The sequence below is a fragment of the Clavelina lepadiformis genome, chromosome 4 (genome assembly GCF_947623445.1).
Source record: "Clavelina lepadiformis chromosome 4, kaClaLepa1.1, whole genome shotgun sequence".
Lineage (NCBI taxonomy): Eukaryota > Metazoa > Chordata > Ascidiacea > Aplousobranchia > Clavelinidae > Clavelina > Clavelina lepadiformis.
Window position 1 is genome coordinate 15,297,124 of NC_135243.1, and position 12,091 is coordinate 15,309,214.

Here is a 12,091-nt window from a genome sequence, read left to right on the forward strand (position 1 = left end):
TTATCACTCTAAAATAGAAAGTTTGCCGGTATTATTTATTATTTTAAGCTCAAAATAATTAGCGACTTAACTTTTGTCTTCACCGCTCGCCCAACGGTCACTTGCATTAATAAGGGTCAAACTACGCATCAACCACAGCGGATAGAAAACTCACTTTCCGCAAAAAATATTCAAATAATTTTTTTATTACACTTGTTTATCAATCACTCTAGAATCTAGATTAAACAACCATTAAAGTTGCTTGCATTATTTTTCATTTTATACTCAAACTAATTGTCGTTTTGACGTTGGTCCTCACCGCTCGGAAGCCGTAATTTGCATCGATATGGGCAAAATTATGCTTCATATATTACGGTTCGAAAAATCACTTTCCGAAAAAGTTATTCAAATTTTTTTTTCAATAAACCAATTTATCAATCAATATATATTGAAAAAACTATTTAAATTTAGTTACGGTTGATCCGTACTGCTAGCAAAACTTCATCCCTACTGATACCCATATTTACACCCGATTCGTCTGCTTTCCGCCCATTAAAATGGGTGAAAATGCGGTAATATTTTCCCATTCGAATGGCAGGAAGTATGCCTTTCTTACCCTAAAGTAAGATATATGCATTAGGAATGGGGAGATGTTAACTTCGGCAGAAATATGGTTTGTGGGAAACCCCATTGCTGAAAGTAGGTCCATTTTAATGGGTGGAAAGTAGACCAATGGGGTGATATTTAGCAGCATATTGAAGATAACATGCGAAATATTTGTATATACAGTACGAATCTAAACGATGAACTGGCAAAATAAGCTGTAAATTTTGATTTAAGATGTTTTGTTGTCAACTGATTGATATTTTGCTGTTTTATTTTAATTTACAGCTTGGTTTGAAGAAGGGTAGACGTGGGACTAATACAAGTTATTATATATAAGATATCTATGGTTTTACTTTGGTACTGCTGTTGAACCGCCACGGAATTGACGAAAAGGATTGGTATAGGCTATTAAGCTCCTTACACCTACAGTCAAGGCCCAAGGGTACGTTTTTGGTATAACGTATAGCCTTGACGTAGTAGAATTTTTTAGAGAAAGATCATCGTTCAGCATACAGATGGACGCGGTCACAATTCTTCCGGAACCAGTAAAGTCGGACAGTGATCGGAAAAACTATCGGCTGGTCAAACTTGTTAGTGGTTTCCGTGTTTTAATAATTAGTGACTTATATGGTTCAACGGGAAAAGGTGTTACTGATCAAAGTTTGGACTCCGATGATTGTGATGAAGATGTGGACTGCGAAGAAGATGAGGAGGAGGGGGAAGAGTCAAGCAACAGTGAAAGCGAGAATAGTTTTGGAGAGTCTGGTAAATATAGTACTGGTATGATGATAATCTTTATGAAGTGACTATTTCAGTGGCATCCGTTTCCCAGTGGCGCTACTGTTGTCATGCCCTTAGGCAAACCTTAACTATACTTGTTCTGTTTAATGGACCTAGTGAACAGTTGGTTTTAAATTCAGACAACAAGATTAAAAAAAAGCAAATAATAACTGTGTGACCGTTGGAACTTCCACAGTAGTTATTTCATTACCTGCACACATTCATCTTCACTAGCCTACGTATTGCCAAACAATATAAGATAATGAACATGGAATATAAGCATAAAACTCCTTCACAACACTAATATAAAAAATTTAGTTCGACTTACCTCAGCCTACCTATTTGTCTTTAGTTCTAAAGAAGTGCTTTTGAACCTGTGAGACTGTATGCACTAGTGCATATAACAAAAATCTAGTGTTGATGGCAAACATGGTGCAGATGAAATTCGTCTCTCTCGTTTTTGATTATTCTTGAGCAGGGGTGGGCAAACTGCTGCTCGCCGGCATGTTTTTTGTGGCTCTTCTAGTTGAATCGTAGAATTCTAAAAAAATTGTAAAGTCCACCAAGAGTACCGTTTATGAACGTTTCTGAAGTAACATTAGACATAGAATCCGACATTGTTTCAGGTTTAGATTCTATACTCTATGGCAAAGGTGGTCAAAGTGCGCCTCACCGACATGTTTTTTCTGGGTCTTTTAGCTGAAAAGTAATATCCCAAAATTACTACTAATAATATAATAACCAAATTGACAATCATTACTGATTTTGCGGCTCGCTGGTGTTTATAGTTTTTCGCAGGTGGCTCTTTCATTGAACAATTTTGCCCACCCATGATCTTGAGCAACACGGATTGATTGTGTAAATTTGGCTTTTTCACACTTATCCTCACGTTAGAGTAGTGTTTCTCAACCTTTTTTGCCCACGGACTATTTTCCAATTAGCATAAGTATTCGCGGACTCAGATAATAGGAACAAAAATAAGTTAGTTCAACACTAAACAGTAAGATAAAAAAGCAGAAGCGATTTGTATATTGGGCACATATGCACTAAAAATCTTGTTCTTGAAATTAAACTTGTTTCTCAAATTTGTCGAAATCAGGAATTATGGTCGTTAATGCACATCTGATATCATCTTCCGGTTGAAGTTGGTTCTGGTACTTGGTTTTAACCATAGCCAAAGTTGAAAATCCAGCTTCACACAAGTATGTAGTCGGAAAAGGCAAAAGAGCTATTGTTGTTTGTTTGCAGAGGTCAGATAGATTAGGTTTCTTCGACAGAACATTCGTCCAAAATTGACTCAGAGAAACAATTTTGAACTTGTCTGTACACATCTGTCGACTTTTTTAAAACCCTTTTTACTTCCCATCATGGACGGAGCGCCATCAGCGCGAACAGACACACAGTCAGACCACTCAAGCTGATGTTCTTTAAAGAACGAATCCACTTTCTTAAATATTTGTTCTCCAGTGGTATTTTTGGCACGTGCACGGCAAAGCAAAAACTGCTCCTCATAGCCATTTGTGTCAATATAACGCACAAAAGCCATGAGCTGTGTATCATTCCCGACATCTGGAAAGAAACAAAAAAAGCCCTGACTCCTTTTAAAAAAGAGAAAAAAGAAGGTGATTCGCGCGACAGGAGTTGGAAGGAGAAGAGAACAAAAAATTAAGGATTTAGATTGCCACCAGCGTAACAAGAGAAATAAGCAAGGCTCTTCTTTGTCAGACTATTCTAAATTATCCTACACACCAAGGTATCTCTTGCGACCCCTACTTTTTGAGGTGAAAAGCCGTCGCGGAAATTATGACCTATGCCTAATTATATACGGTAGTTAATGGGCATGCGGACTCACAAAAACCTTACGCGGACTCAAATGAGTCCGCGGACTCGGGGTTGAGAAACACTGCGTTAGAGGTTAGACCATGGTTGAGACAAGGTACTTTGAAATATACATTGTGCAGTTATTACAAAGCAAATGTAATTTTGTCAATATAACTTCCATGAATAAGACTGCCATTAAAAAGAGGCTCACAGTGACAAAACAAGCAACAGCAAATTAACGAAGTATGTTAAAATGACATATCAAGGCAATCTCGTTGCTTTATATTTAGTTGGAAAGTAGTCGGGCACTGTAATGGGCACAATTTTGGGTCAAAAAAGTCAAATTTTATCAATTTAGGCTAACCTAAACATGCAAACGGGAAGTTTTTAACATGCCATTTGTTAAAGTAATCTCCAAATTGAAAAACAACACTGGCCATGCTTGCCTCTGATTGGTCTAACACGCTTTTTTAAGTTCAATTCAACAAAATTATGGAAATCGTAAAATTTCATCATAAATGGCTCCTTGAACAAGAAAGATACAATATTGAAAAAAATTGTGATTTTCTGTGTTGCTTTGCTAAAGACTAGTTAGTTATGCATCGTAGGATTCGCCATTGTTTTCTTAGCTGTCATAGCTAGGTTATTTCACTTCTGGGGTTGTAAGTTAGCTGGCTCAATGGAAATTAAAACAGATGCAAACAGACTGAAGTGACGAATTTAAAGTTTGTGATGCACAATCTGGTATTATGCACAAATTATGTACAAATTATTATGCACAAATTATTGTATGTAAAGAGCGTGTACAAATTTGCCAGCCTTTGCTTGGGCAAGGACGGTTACAAAATTATGAAGTTTCGTAATATGGTATCAAATAACATTATATTGAAAAGTATATTTCTGTCAATGCTACCTTAAAAAAGTTGCAATTCCAGTTTATGTTTTTTTCTAGATAATGAATCACTCTTATCAATAAAAACATCCAAGCATGAGAAACCAAAAAAACAAGCTGCTGCTGCATTGTGTGTTGATGTGGGATCTTTCTCTGACCCAAGCAATTTACCAGGATTGGTACACTTCTTGGAACATATGGTATTTATGGGTAGCTCAAAATTTCCAGATGAAAATTATTTTGATGCATTTATTCAGCGTCATGGTGGTGAAGATAATGCAAGTACTGATTGTGAGAAAACTATTTTTCAATTTGAGATAAACCCTGCTTTCCTTAAAGAAGCATTGCTCATATGGGCTCAGTTTTTTATATGCCCTTTGCTTAAGCAGAACAGTGTTGATCGTGAAGTTCAAGCAGTTGATTCTGAGTTTAAAATGGCAAAAATTGATGATACATGTCGCAGAGAACAAGTTGTTGCCAGCTTATGTAAGCCTAATCATCCAACATCAAAGTTTTTATGGGGAAACGAAAAGTCTTTGAAAACAGAACCAGCAAAGCTTGGTGTTCAAGTTTATAGAGCCTTGTTTGATTTTCACAAAATGTTCTATAATGCCAATGCCATGACATTAGCTGTACAGTCCACTGAAAGTTTGGACACATTACAAGCATGGATAGTTGAAATTTTTGGTAACTGTCGGAATAATCCTGAAGCTGCAAAACCAAAATTGCAGTCCAATGTGCCATATCCTAGAGAGGATTTGGATACATTTAATATTTGTCATATCACTCCAGTAAAGAAGTTGCAAGAACTTCATTTGACATGGTTCTTTCCACCACAAAAGGACTTTTATAAAACAAAACCATTGAAATATGCGTCATGGTTGTTAGCTCATGAAGGAAAAGGAAGCTTATTTTCTATGCTTAAAAGGAAACAATTCGCTCTTTCCTTGTCTGTGGAAACTGAGGAGGAGTACTCCTCACATGCATCATTATCAGTTGAGATAGTTTTAACAGAAAAAGGTTATGAGAACTACTTGGAGGTTTTGGACCTAACTTTTCAATATTTGGCCTTGCTAAAGAAAACTGGACCTATAGAGCAAATATATCACGAAATAAAGACGATTGAAGATATCGACTTTGCATATGATGAAGGCATTACCCCAATTTCAAATGTTGAGAACATCTGTCAGAATATGCAGCTTTATCCACCAGAAGATATTTTATCAGGTACTAAATATAGATGTGTATTTCATACATTATATAATTAGTGTTTGGCTAAATATTACTTTTAAAACTATTTTAATAAAAGGTGTTTGCAAAAATTGAATCTTTAACTTTGGTCATTTTTGGTTTTTAACATTCCAAGCTTGACAGATCTGTTGAATTTTATTTTTTCCCTTTATAAATGTATTACTTAGCTACTGCAGTGTATTGCTCAACTTATAATATGTTCTGGTGAGTTTACATCGATATTAATCTGAAGTGTTCTGTATAGGTGACTCTGTGTTGTTCAACTATGATGTTAAAGTGATTCAAGATGTACTAGATACTCTCATACCAAGAAATTGTTTAGTTGTCAGTTATTGCCCCATTGAGAAAATGCCTCACCCACAGGTAAGTTATTTGATTTTGCTAAAAATCTGCATTAAATTGTATATACGATGGGTTAAAGGAAAAATTTTATATTTAAACATTGAAGGAAGAACATTGGTTCGAAACAAAATACGAAGTTATTCCAGTTGAAGAACCTTATAGATCGAAATGGATTAAAGGAAAGTGTGAGCAACCCTATCAGCATTTTAACATGCCCTCCCCAAATCCATACATTCCTGAGCATTTTGACCTTGTCCAGTGTGATGACGACTTAGTATCCAAAGCAGAAAATAGTTTGGAATTTCCAAATCTCTTAGAGAACACAAGTTATAAACTATGGTTTAAACATGACCGTGAATTTTGTCTTCCCAAAGCTCACATAAAGGTGCATCTCATCAATCCATATGCCACTTCTTCTCCCAAACATTTTGCATTTCTAGACATACTTATAAGCATTTTAGATCACAATATGTCTGAAGTAGTGTATGATGCTGGTGCTGCTTCCCTTTCATATTCTATTAAAGCAAGTTGCAGAGGTGGTTTAATCATAAGTGTAAGTTCCATGATGTATCCAATGTGATGTTATAATGGTTATTGAAATGCTCAAGTAGTTGTTAAATTATTATCTTTATGTTGTGTATTTTTTGAAATATAGTATGTGATTAGGCTTCAAATGTTTGCAGGTTTCTGGTTACAGTGACAAACTATCCCTTCTCTTGTTTACCATACTTCAGCATTTGGTCACCTTCACTTCATCAGAAGAATTGTTTGAGCAGCACAAAGATCATATCAGAAGAGCATATTTTAATGAAATCTTGAGTCCAAAGAAATTGTGTAAAGATATACGACTTTCTGTTTTGGAAAAATTAAGATTTCCTCTATTAGACAAGTACAATGCATCTGAAAGCTTACAGAACAATGGTTTAGTATGTTTTGCTAAAAGTTATATTGGATCTTTTCATATAGAAGGTCTTGTGCAGGGTAATTACTCCAAAGCAACAGCTGTGTCCATCTTTGACCAAATTGCTGATATCTTGAAATGTAAATGCATCTCTGAGATAGATGTTCCGTGCCAGCGTATACTGAAGGTTCCATGTAAACCTGGCATCATCAAAATAAGATCTTTCAATGAAGAAGATGATAATTCAGTTATCACACATTATCTGCAGTGTGGTCTGAATGATGTATACCATTGCATTTTAATGGAACTCTTAAGCATGATAATGAGTGAACCATGTTTTAATATTCTTCGTACCAAAAAGCAACTCGGCTACAGTGTGTATGTACAAGATCATAATACTGCAAATGTGTTAGGCTTTTCTGTCAATGTCCAAACACAGAACAGCAAATTTTCAGTGGAGTATATTGCAGCAACAATGCTAACCTTTCTCACCTATGATTTTCGTCGTGTGTTGGAGAATATGTCTGAGAAAGACTTCTATGCAAACGTTGCTAGCTTGATTGCAATAAAAACTAATGATGATAACCATCTTGGAGAAGAAGTTGACCGAAACTGGGATGAGATTCTTTCTCAAGAATACAACTTTTGTAGACTTCAAGAGGAAGTGAAATGTTTGAAACAATTATCATTAATTGAATTCAAAAAGTTCTACAAAGAAGTGTGCTTGCAAAACTTACAATCTGTTACATTTCAAGTTCGAGGTAACACTCATTCAAATATCAGCAGACCAAAGAATACAGATGATAGTGCTGGTAAGCTTCCTTCTGTTAGCCTGGAATTTTTGGATTGGGAAAGCGAAGATAATGATTGTCACGGGGAAATGATCAAAAACCTGCAGAATTTTAAGCGGCAGCACTACTTTTATCCTACTCCTCACACATCGCACTCTAACAAAGTTTAGTTAATGTTGTTGATGTTATTTATGCTTTATTATTTAGTTAAGGTGACTTAATATGTAAACTAAATTATTGTTGGTAATGTTGTTCAAAACTAGCCTGTACACTTAGTATACAAAGCAATCACCTGATTGCACAGCGTAATGGTGGTACAAGTCGTGTTATTCAATGGTAGTTTCAAGGTTCGCACGGTGCATTTTTAGCAAATATATGATACCAGATCAAATATTGTTAAGTGAGTTCTCGCTAACATACTTACGACTAGAAAGAAGCAAAGTCATTAATATATTCCTGCAAATGCGACTTTTACCTGCTAAGAAGTGGGTTGAGATTGTTCACCCCAATATCACAAAAATATTGACCACTTATTTGATTTCTAAAGAAACTATCAATCACACTACAGAACATTTTTTGTTCCAAAGCTGGCTTTTATTGAAAACAAAATTTGTGACTATTGGAAATTATTTTGTCTGAGTCTCCAGTAATCAGTACCGCGTACCCTTTTAAACTAGTAAGTATCACTGTGAGTAGAAATTTTTACTGGCACATGTCTGACAAGCTTCACTGTCCATACTTGACTCACTCATGTGAAAAGGTTTAACGTAGGCAACGTCTGATATTTTAACATTCTTTATTGCAAATGAAAGCCATGACCTCAGTTACATAAATATACACATGCACTACCGGTATTATAATAGTATAGCTGAAAATGCAATTAAAATGTTAAATCAGTCAATTTTCCAAAATTCCAAAACTGAATCTTCATATCCACCCATAAGATGGGTTGGATGAACATGATTCATTGTATAATTTGGATGCGTATTACACAAAAAGCTATCTTTATGCAACATGTCATAGAAATCCATCTCAAGTAATTCACTGACATCCTTCTCTTGTCCCAAACATTTAGTATTTGCGAGTTTTGCAATATCAGGGTTGTAATGGTGTGAGAAAGCAGCAATTTCCCAAAGAGAACTTTTTGTAGCATTACATTTAGCTGGATCTTCTTCACTTTCCTGGAATGGGTCAGATTTTATCTTTTCTTTATTTTGACTTATTGGATAATTAACCAATTCGCAAATACTTGGATGTTTTAAGAGCAAGTTCTTGATGAGAAAAATCATACTCTTTGTGCATGGAGGCGGGGCTAACAAACAGAGCCTTGACATCTTCTTTACAAATGCAGCCACCATGTAGGCCGGAATATAAGTAGTTGACAAAAATAACTCTAGATGATGAAAAAAGCGTGCTCTATATTTTGCTTCAAAAATTCTTGGATGTAGCATACCATAGAGGTTTTTGTAAAATTCAGGGTACTCTAAATTATGTTCAAGCATTAAGACAAAAAGTCCTTGCAACGCTAGTAAAGCAACACCACCGCCATGCTGATATGATTTTGTTAAAAAATCAGCAAGCAACCTTGGTTGGGAAAAATTAGGAATAAGATTTTTATGAAGATTGATTAAAACTTCTTTATGTAGTCTCTTTGGAAGTGGAAATTTTAAAACCTGTAACCAAGCTGCAGTAAATTGCTTACATTGTTGGAATACAATAAACGGTGCTAAGTGATCATTTTGTATCAACAATTCAAACTCCTCCTTGTGTTGTTGGAAAGCTAATGAATTCTTCAAAGTCTCCTTATCTTTGGGCATATACAAGGCAACTGAATCCAAAAATTTTATAACTGTTTTTAAGAATGCAGTGTTTATCTCACTTTCACTCAATATCCGTGCAATTGCTTTCAGGACAAAGAAACGGAAGTCATCAAACTTCATGTACGTAATGAGAAACTGAAAAAGTTCATTTTGACTGCATGTAAAAATCTTTATCAAATTGAGTAGTTCCTTTTCTGGAAACATGTAACGTTCAACTGGTGGAGTATTAATGTTATAGCCTTTAATACCTAACAATTCAACAGCAGATTTCAAAAGTACAGGAGCAGTCTCAGGTGTCAAGCAGTTTATTATCGAAGAATATGCATCTGAAAACCTCTCTTTAATCCAATTTCTGTATTCCTGCTCAGTAGACATTTTTTCAAGTTTATTGGGTTGGCTACCAAAGGAGAGGTCTTTATCACTGGATATTTTGGTAAATACTCTAACGCATGCCAAGGCTGCATTTTCAATGTCAGATGAGTTGTGTTCCAGAGAAATCAAGGAAATGAGTTGGACAATATTATTAGCATGTTTTTTGCTAACTAATATATCACTGACTAACTTTTCTATATTCAAACTTTTCATATTACTTTTTCTGGAAACAAAAAGCATTTATAATAGGATATTAAAAGTTTACATGCAACATGATTTAAGACTATGCTTTAAATTTTTTAGGCTTGGGGTTAATATTATTAGAAAAACTCTCCTAACAAAAGAGAACAGAATTGCAATAAAGTTAATTATTTACAAAATTGTTATCCTTGGATAATTTTAAACTTCTAAATATGAAAAAATATGTCTTAACTACAATAAATATGCAATGAGTTTAGCAAAATAAATTTTTCACCCAAATAACCAATGAAGGCTTTATATAGATCTAGTATTCTAGTCACTTCAACTGTGGGGGGCAAAAATGGCCAAGAACTGGCTAATTAGATAACGTATAGCATTTAGTGCACATTATACGCATTAAATACATAGAAGTTAATTTGACACATCATACATTTGATTTAACTAATAAGTTTGGTATGTTTTTAAACTTGATTGACGAAGCCAACCCCAAAATGACAGTCGTGTGCGCGTATCAAGAACTATATCAGTTTATGCTCACAAGCGCACTCATTTTTTGCAAGCGATCGCAAAAAGCTGTTACACATTTTACGTCGCATACTACGCTGACCACAAAATGGGACTTTGTAAACTTTGCAGGAAGAATTAGGAAGACGCTGTTTCCATTGTCTTCAAGGCTGTGATGTTATCAATATGTATCTGCTATTTACCACCCATATATTGCATAACGCTGAAATTAATATAAATCATTCTCAGTTTATGACATAATTGTTAACCAATTGAAGAATAGATGATTGACAACCTATTCCGAAAACATGTTATCTTCATTGCATTATGAAGTCGCCGAATTTCAAATAAACCCTGTGTGATTGACAACTTAATCAGTAAACATGTTTTTTTGCACAATTGACCCCAAAGTAACCACATTGTCATTCTAAAATGCCCATTGTTGATTGATACTTAGTCCTTTCATTAAAGATCCCCTTGTTAGATTTAACACTTAAGCTATTAATCTTCGAGTGCAAAACGTTTTCCTCTCTGATAAGTGCATTGTGCCTCAAGTTGGAACTCTATTTGTTTAATGCTCGCCTTCAATGTATATATGTACTGTTGCATGCTATAATTTTAGAATCAATGAATAAGAGATAGATTGTAATCTCAACAATCTCCTCAGTGATATTGTAATGTACAGAGTTACGCTTTGATCACAATTGGGTTCTAAAAATCTTTTCTTATAAACAATAATATTGTTGTAATTTCTTGCATTTGTCTGAAGTAATAATGAACAGCATTAAAAGTTAAAAATAATCAGATTCTCTGAATTTAATGTTATAAAATCTATTCAACTGAAGTTTAGGAAATTTCTAGACAGAATTTTCAACCCTCTAATTATGTTCTAAGAGCACAGATTACAATAAATAAGATAATTGCGGTATACCCTAACCAGTGTATTGCCAAATTCATATGCAACTCAACTAAGTGAAATCTTTACAATGGAACGCCCACACTGTTTGCAATTCCTGTTTGTAATTCAAAGAAGAATGAAAATAGGTCGACAGTTTCCATTTTTTTTCCGAAAAAATCTTGCCACCCAAATAGGCCTATTGACGGCGGAAAGGGTCTATTAGTATCAAAGTACAAGTTTGATATATAGAGCACAATACAATTGCACCATTATTGGCTAAAATAACTTAATGCGTACCATTTGAAAGTATCTGCGGGAGCATTTCGTGCAACCCGTCCTGTCAGTTTGGCGTACGTGACAAATATACCAAAGACGATACGCCGAGATGTAAAATGCCTTCGTGTCAGGTCGAGGTTGGACAGAGTTAACATTACTTGAAGGTTGCTCATGGAATGCATCCTGGAATGCATCCTGGAATACACCTATCTTGATCTATCAAATTAACTGAGCACTATGATAGCAAGGTCTAGGCCGTACTGTCATTTTACTGGGTGTCTATCGTTCCCAACCACTGGTCCGCAAATTATCTTACTTTCTGCCAAGCTAGTTTTAATATGGACTTATAAGCATTGCTAAGTTGTTACTCCATGTAAAACTCATTTTATGCCTAGCCGATTCACAGCAGTAAAACTGGGGCATCGCGCCTTCGTTGATACCGCAAACACAACAACTTTGGCTAACATAAAGATTACTCCTATCTGTTCTAGTCACTACTATCTTTTGCTGCCGGTTCGTGAACATTTAAAAAAAATCTTTACCGGTCCTCCGGTGTAGAAAGGTTGGGAACCACTGCTGTAGAGTACAGCATGGCAGGTTTCATTAAGATGTAACTCGTTGCCCAAACCTGTGCGGCATTTGAGCATTTTGTGGTAA

At 35.2% G+C, this 12,091-nt stretch overlaps 2 protein-coding genes across 2 annotated transcripts; one reads left to right on the forward strand and one right to left on the reverse strand.

Moving 5' to 3' along the window:
* The first annotated feature begins 1,005 nt into the window (after positions 1–1,005).
* On the forward strand, positions 1,006–7,754 carry LOC143451573 (nardilysin-like). The gene is made up of 5 exons (XM_076952234.1): positions 1,006–1,350; positions 4,139–5,305; positions 5,574–5,692; positions 5,778–6,224; positions 6,355–7,754. Exons 1-5 carry the CDS (start codon positions 1,101–1,103, stop codon positions 7,531–7,533), a joined length of 3,162 nt encoding a protein of 1,053 aa, XP_076808349.1. The 5' UTR covers positions 1,006–1,100; the 3' UTR covers positions 7,534–7,754.
* A 388-nt stretch (positions 7,755–8,142) lies between these two features.
* LOC143451574 (nucleolar complex protein 4 homolog) lies at positions 8,143–12,091 on the reverse strand. Its single transcript, XM_076952235.1, has one exon. It carries the CDS (start codon positions 9,793–9,795, stop codon positions 8,257–8,259), a length of 1,539 nt encoding a protein of 512 aa, XP_076808350.1. The 5' UTR covers positions 9,796–12,091; the 3' UTR covers positions 8,143–8,256.

What these genes read in the sequence shown, in the direction of transcription:
- LOC143451574 (XM_076952235.1), bottom strand. Translation starts at nt 9,795, where the DNA reads ATGCTTTTTGTTTCCAGAAAAAGTAATATGAAAAGTTTGAATATAGAA.
- LOC143451573 (XM_076952234.1), top strand. Translation starts at nt 1,101, where the DNA reads ATGGACGCGGTCACAATTCTTCCGGAACCAGTAAAGTCGGACAGTGAT. An exon ending in ACCAGAAGATATTTTATCAG is followed by an intron (nt 5,306 to 5,573) that starts GTACTAAATATA and finishes TGTTCTGTATAG; the next exon opens with GTGACTCTGTGTTGTTCAAC. An exon ending in AGAAAATGCCTCACCCACAG is followed by an intron (nt 5,693 to 5,777) that starts GTAAGTTATTTG and finishes TAAACATTGAAG; the next exon opens with GAAGAACATTGGTTCGAAAC.